This window comes from Crocuta crocuta, unplaced genomic scaffold (assembly GCF_008692635.1).
Source record: "Crocuta crocuta isolate KB4526 unplaced genomic scaffold, BGI_CrCroc_1.0 scaffold299, whole genome shotgun sequence".
Taxonomy (NCBI): Eukaryota; Metazoa; Chordata; class Mammalia; order Carnivora; family Hyaenidae; genus Crocuta; species Crocuta crocuta.
The window spans coordinates 507,488-511,090 of record NW_027532747.1 but is presented as its reverse complement, the minus strand read 5'-3'; the positions used below and the strand labels follow the sequence as shown (position 1 = coordinate 511,090).

Genomic DNA, 3,603 nt, shown 5'->3' with positions numbered 1-3,603 from the left:
TCCGAGCAGGCCTTCTCAGGTGCCTGACTGACTGCGAGGTGCAGGCACACTTGGGGTTGGCAATTCGGGGCAGATGTGAAGAGGTGATAGCAAGCCTGGCTGGCTCCAGGGAGAAGGGGGCCAGTTAATGCAGAGCAAGGGGTCCCCTTTTAGCAAGGGACATCGCAGACATCTATGCTTCCTCTTCAGGTTTTTTTTCTTTTACCTTTTTTAATTTTTAAATTTTAGTAACATCCAATGCAATATATATATTTTTTAATTTCTAGGAGAGAGAGAGAGACAGCGTGAGCAGGGGAGGGTCAGAGAGAGAGGGAGTCACAGACTCTGAAATAGGCTCCAGGCTCTGAGCTGGCAGTCAGCACAGAGCCCGACGTGGGGCTCGATCCCACGAACCGCGAGATCATGACCTAAGTGAAAGTCGGACACTTAACCGACTAAGCCACCCAGGCGCCCCCATCCAATGCAATATTCATGTCAGGAGTAGAATTCAGTGATTCGTCACTTACACAAACACCCGGTGTTCGTCACCAGTGCCCTCCTTAATGCCCATCGCCCATCCAGCCCATCCCTCGCCCGCCTCCCTCCATGAACCCTCACTTTGTGGTCTGTCGTTAAGAGTCTCTTATGGTTTGTTTCCCTCTCTTCTTTCCCACTTTCCCACATATTCATCTCTGTTTCTTAAATTCCACACAGGAGTGAAATCACATGACATTTGTGTCTCACTGAGTGACTTACTTCACTCGGCATAATACATCCTAGCTCCATCCTTCTCATTGCAAATGGCAAGATTCCATCCTTTTTGATGGCTGAGTAATATTCCTTTGCATAGATGTACCACACCAGTCATCATTCGTCAGCTGATGGGCTTTGGGGTTCCGTCTAGTTTCGCTATTGTTGATACCGCTGCTATGAACATCGGGGTCTCGGGGCCCCTTCAAATCTGTATTTTTGTATCCTTTGGGTAAATACCTAGTAGTGCCATTGCTGGATCACAGGGTCGTTCTACTTTTGACTTTTTGAGGAACCTCCATGCTGTTCCCCAGAGTGGCTGCACCAGTTTGCGTTCCCAGCAACAGTGCAAGAGGGATCCCCTTTCTCCACATCCTCGCCAACATCTGTTATTGCTTCCGTTGTTAATGTTAACCATTCTGACAGGCGTGAGGTGGCATCTCATCGCGGTTTTGATTTGTATTTGCCTGAGGATGAGTGTCATTGAGCATCGTTTCATGTGTCTGTCAGCCACCTGGATGTCTCAGGGAAGTGAATCTTAGGTCGGAGGCAGACGATGCCTCCTATCCTTCCTCTTCTTGAAGAAGGCCCACTTCCGGGGGGAGGGATCCGAAGGGTGTCTGGTGCGGCCTGACCTTTGACTTTGCCCTCTGCCAGTCAGCTGTGGTCAACGCTGTTGGCTGACGTCTCGCATCTGTCCCTGCGGCAGGCGCCGGTCGTCCTGAGCCGAGACCACCATGATGTGAGTGGCACAGACAGCCCCTTCAGGGAGACCTCCAACATCTACGACGGTTCCGCCTTCTGTGCAGGTGAGGAAGACCAAAAAAAAAAAATTTTAAATGTTGGATTTGGCTTTGTTTAAAAACCAGTTGATTCTCTCAGTGAGTCATAATGTTGTGAAAACTGTTCTGGCATCCGAGAGAACTGGCATCGGGTCACCAGCCCAGCACAGACGGGTTTCTGGGACCTGGGATTCCTCGTTTTTAAATTGGGCCAGTGCCAGGCAAGATGGGATGGCTGGATGCCCTAGACCGGGTGTGCACCTGACCCTGTCACTTGCTGGGAACCTTGAGCAAGGTGCTCGAAGTCTCTGAACCTCAATATTCTCATCTGTAAAATGGAAATAACAGTTACACCTACTTCAGAGGGTTGTTGTGAAGCAGGAAATGAACTGATACTTGTGCAGCATTCAGTCGGTGTCCCGCAGCCGGTGTTCACTGGTCATCTGCTGCCGCTGCTGTTACCATTCTGTTCTACACCCACTACAGTCACATACAACCGTCACAGAGGCTGGCGGGGTCTAGGCCTGCTCATTCCCAGCACTGGAGTGCTCCTTCCGCTATGGATGGGATCCCAGGGAAAGGAGGTGGACATTCAGGAGCCCCTCTGCATCACTTTTTTCAAGGAATTGATACATTTCATATCAGCTATCAAATTTATAGGCATAGAATTGTATTCCTTTACTTGTCTTTTTAATGTCTGTGGGGTCAGTTGTGATGTCTCCTCTGTCATTCCTGATGTTGGTGATCTGTGTTTTCTTTTTCTTCTTGATCGGTCTGTCAAGATGTTTATCAACTTTATTGATCTCAGAAAAAAAGCTTTAAGTTTCATTCACTTTTTCCTATTGTTTTTCTTTTCCTTCCTTCCTTCCTGTCTTCCTTCCTGTCTTTCTTTCTTTCTTTCTTTCTTTCTTTCTTTCTTTCTTTCTTTCTTTCTTTCTTTCTTTCTTTCTTTCCTGTTTATTTTTAAGAGAGGGAGAGAGAGAGAAGCAGAGGAAGGGCAGAGAGAGAGGGAGACAGAATCTGAAGCAGGCTCCAGGCTCTGAGCTGTCAGCACAGAGCCTGACTTGGAGGTAAAACTCAGACTGCAGGATCATGACCTTAGCCAAAGTCAACTCAACTGCCTGAGCCACCCAAGAGCCCCTTTCTATTGCTTTTCTGCTTCTAAATACACTAATGAATTCCACATTCATTAATTTCTGCTCTAATGTTTATTTATTATTTACTTTGAGAGAGTGGAAGTGAGGGAGGGTGGGAGGGAGAGAAACCCAAGCAGGCTCCACACTCAGTGCAGAGCCTGATCACACACACAACAGTGTGATCATGAGCTGAGCCGCAATCAGGAGTTCAATGCTCAACCGACTGAGCCATCCAGATGCCCGTTTTCTGCTCTGATCTTTGGTACGTCCTTCCTTCTCCTTGCTTTGGGTGTAACTTGCTCTTCGTTCCTTGGCTTCATAAGGCAGACGTGGAGGTTATCTGATTTGAAGCCTTTTCTCTTCCCAAATTCCGGTATTTAATGCTATAAATGGCTCTCTAAACTGTGCTTTCACTGCATCCTACAAATTTTTAAATATTTTCACTTTCATTCAGTTCAAAATATTTGTTAATTTCCTACAAGACTTCCTATTGGATCCATGGGTTATTTAGAAGTGTCTTTTTAGGGGCGCCTGGCTGGCTTAGTCGGTTAAGCATCTGACTTTCGCTCAGGTCATGTTCTTGCGGTTCGTGGGTTCGAGCCCCGCGTTGAGCTCTGTGCTGACAGCTCAGAGCCTGGAGCCTATTTCAGAGTCTGTATCTCCGTCTCTCTGACCCTCCCCTGCTCATGCTGTCTCTCTCTCTCTCTCTCTGAAATAAATAAAAATTTTTTTAAGTTAAAAAAATCAAATTCTCTGATATTAATATAGTTTATGTTAGTATCTATGGCCACAGTAACAAAGTATCACAAATGTAAGGGCTTAAAACAACACAGAAGTGTTCACAGGCAGTGCTGAGGTTGGAAGTCTGAAATCAGATTCAGTGGGCTAGAGCCACGACGTGGCAGGGCCGTGACATCTCAGGAGGCAGTGGGGGGGGGGGGGGGGGGGGGGCCGGG

The 3,603-nt window shown here is 47.3% G+C and overlaps 1 protein-coding gene across 1 annotated transcript in view; it reads left to right on the top strand.

Annotated features, from left to right (window-relative positions):
• The window catches only part of UROC1 (urocanate hydratase 1), a 33,178-nt gene that overhangs the window by 21,748 nt on the left and 7,827 nt on the right, over positions 1–3,603 (top strand). The window contains exon 17 of the mRNA XM_077780817.1: positions 1,439–1,538. Within this exon, the coding sequence (XP_077636943.1) occupies positions 1,439–1,538 (100 nt within the window). The remainder of the gene's footprint in view (positions 1–1,438; positions 1,539–3,603) is intronic.